Genomic DNA, 2880 nt, shown 5'->3' with positions numbered 1-2880 from the left:
CTCTCCAGTTGCTGCCGCCTGTCATCAGTTGCTGCCGCCTGTCATTCGGCTGTCACTCCTCTGCCCATCGTCTACGGAGGGGGAAAGAGGGAGGGGGCATGGGGGATGACAGCCCGGCCCCACCCACCCCCGCGCCTCTACCAGAAGTCCCGGGTAAGAGTCGGGGTCACAGTATTTTGTGACAACCACTCTGTTGGCGAACTTGCGACCTGTCAGGCCCTGCATGGCTTTCTGGCAGTCAAACACAGAGGTGAACTCCACGAAGATCTGCAGGAGAGAGGCAGGGGAGAGGCCGGGTCCCTGTAGGCGCTAGCTGGCCACTCAGCCATCAGCCAGCACCACCCAAACCCGGGGCTCACTGCAGGTGGGGGGCATTTCCCACATGCCCTCCAGAACCCGGGGTCAAAGAGCAGGAGAGCAGGGAGCAGAGGTGTGCAGAGGCAGGGCAGGCTCCAGGGGGAGAGGTCACACGTGTGATCTCTGTACCAGGTGGACCCCAGGCACCCAAGGGCCATGCTCTCCCCAGACAATGGATGAAGTAAGGGAAACTCAGAAACTAGGCTTCAAACCTGAGTTGACACAGAAGAAAAAGTTGAACTTTGATCTATTCAGGTGCCTACTTGCTTGAACCACCAGTTTACAGGAGCCAAGGGGGGCTACGTGGGTTCTGGAATGCCCCTACTGCCTCAGCAATGAAAACGGCTTGCAAAGGCGGCAGGGGGGATGCAGAACTCATCAATTGTAAGCAAGTTTAAAACCAAGTTGCATGATTCCTGGTTTGTACCCCGAAAGGAACCAACTGGAGGAGACATTTTTGAGACCCTAAGGAAAACCTGAGCACAGACCGGGTAGGTACTAAGGATGATTTTGTTAACAATGGTATTGCAGTGTCGTTAAAAGGTTTAAAAAGTTACGTCAAGCAGTTCTCAGCCAGGGCGAATGTGTCCACAGGCTACGTGACAGTGTCTGGAGGTGTGTTTTGGTTGTCACAGGGGTGTGCAGTGCTCCCAGGATCTGGTGACAGAGCTCAACATCTAACAATGCACAGCACAGACCCCAAAACTAGCTGTCTCAGTGTCTCAGGTGAAAACACGCCACCTGCCTCAAGTTATTTCAGCAGAAAGGGGGGGTGGACGGGAAGCTGACTATAGACTTTATGAAGGACAAATTGTCGGTAACTGGAAGCTACACTCTAAAACTGCTATATACATGCCACACACAACCCAAATAATATACTACATCGCTATCACTCTGACAGTTTCTCTCTACTTTTACATGTTTGAAAAGAATAAAGTTTAAAAACAAAACAGGCTGATCCCAGAGACGAGGCAGGATCACTGGTTCCTCTGATACTCAGGCCCCTCGTGGGCCAGGCTCCAGGCCCCGTCCTCGTGCTGCTGACAGCACCAAGCACACTCCTGCCCCAGGCTCTGCCCCGCCCCGCCCCCCACCTGCCTGCTGCCAAGAGCGGGGCCCCCTCAGGTGCTTACGGGCACCTCTGCACCCTGATGTTCCCATCTGAGAGCAGTGCCAGGGCCTGCGCCCTTCCCCGCAGTGACAGGCCTGGCCGGCTTCAGCGGGAGGCACTCCGGTTCCCTGGGTGAGGTGCACAGCCTGCCTCCAGGGCACAGGGCTGGAGGTGACAGGACCCAGGGGGCTCGGAAATCAGGCCGTGAGAACCTGACACCTGACCATGTGGCTTGTGTCCTCCCAGGAAGGGGCCCCAGGAGCTGCTGGGAGAGCTCTGGGGTAACCAGGTGAGTTTAGCGGGGTCGCTCAGAAGGGCACCCGGCACCCAGGAGGTGAGTGTGTAGGCGTGGTGACTATTTTTAGCACTTTTCCCCCACTCCGAGGACAAGGCCAAATCACCTGCACACAAGGTCACATAGCAGCCAAGCTCTGCACCAAGTTCTGGCCACAGCAGTTCCGCTGCCTGCACGGGCCCTGGGTGCCCGCGGGCCAGAGGAGGGTGTGTAGGAGACGCCGGAGAGCGGCGGGGCAGAGGGCAGACGCACGCATCTTCCCGCAGCCGGGCACCTCGACGCCGTCCACGGGCCGGGGGACCTCGATGGACTTGACCAGCCCGTACTTGCTGCACTCGTCCCGCACGTCCTCCACGATCTCCTCGTACTCCTCGTCGTCCAGCAGCTCCTCGGGCAGCACCATGTTCATGAGGCACAGGACCTCCGTGGGGTGGCCGCCCATCTGCACCTGGGAGCTCATCAGGCCCGGCACTTGCAGGGTCACGGGGGTCTGGTTGATGGTGCTCTGTGGGGCAAGCAGGCAGGGGTGTCACAGCCGCCCCCCCAGATGCCAACCATCCCGGCACACCGAGCCCCGCCCCTTCCCGCCCCCCGGCCCCCAAGCCAATGGAAGATGACGTGCCGGGAGGCTCACCAGCGTGGCATTCTTGGCTCCCACACTCGCCCTCTGGACCAGCAGTTTCTTGTCCCCCAGCTGCATCCCGTTCAGCCCCGCAATGGCCTATGTTTGGAGGACGACGGGTGGGGGCGCAGGGAAGAGGTACGGGTCAGGGCCCAGGAGCCCACGGTGCCCCCAATACCACAGGTCGGGCATTGGTGGGGGAAGAGGGGAAGGCAAAGGGCTGGGAGCTTGGAAAGCCCCGGCAGGGCCCCGAGGCTGGCCGGCCTCCTCCCACCCATCCCGAGGGGAGACCTCAGCGATAACACAGCAGGGTGGGGGCAAGGGCGGATTCAGCCGAGCCGGGGCCCGGGGCTCACCTGGTCCGTGACGTTGATGTCCACGTACTCACAGAAGGCGTAGCCCTTGGAGAGCCCGGTGGCGCTGTCCTTGACCAGGTTGAAGGCCTTGAGAGGCCCGAACGATGTGAGCAGCTCTTTCACCTGTGGGGGCGGCCGC

The 2880-nt window shown here is 60.1% G+C and overlaps 2 protein-coding genes across 4 annotated transcripts in view; both read right to left on the bottom strand.

Annotated features, from left to right (window-relative positions):
* The window catches only part of LOC106723598 (epsin-1-like), a 16758-nt gene that overhangs the window by 13171 nt on the left and 707 nt on the right, over nt 1-2880 (bottom strand). Inside the window, exon 2 of the mRNA XM_014530115.1 lies at nt 2212-2218. The gene's annotated coding sequence lies outside the window, so the exon portion shown is untranslated. The remainder of the gene's footprint in view (nt 1-2211; nt 2219-2880) is intronic.
* Nucleotides 10-2880, bottom strand: part of LOC102260177 (splicing factor U2AF 65 kDa subunit) — a 20999-nt gene continuing 18128 nt past the window's right edge. For 2 of the 3 annotated variants that reach the window (XM_014530129.1, XM_014530128.1), the window contains exons 7-10: nt 2742-2864; nt 2398-2484; nt 2020-2268; nt 10-267 (exon numbers count right to left, since the gene is read on the bottom strand). In XM_014530129.1, coding sequence (XP_014385615.1) covers nt 25-267; nt 2020-2268; nt 2398-2484; nt 2742-2864 — 702 coding nt within the window. In that variant the 3' untranslated portion in view covers nt 10-24. Of the gene's footprint in view, nt 268-2019; nt 2269-2385; nt 2485-2741; nt 2865-2880 lie in introns of all 3 variants that reach the window. The other variant, XM_014530127.1, reaches the window with a different exon arrangement.

Source organism: Myotis brandtii, unplaced genomic scaffold (genome assembly GCF_000412655.1).
Source record: "Myotis brandtii unplaced genomic scaffold, ASM41265v1 scaffold720, whole genome shotgun sequence".
Lineage (NCBI taxonomy): Eukaryota > Metazoa > Chordata > Mammalia > Chiroptera > Vespertilionidae > Myotis > Myotis brandtii.
This window is presented reverse-complemented; position numbering and strand designations above follow the sequence as displayed.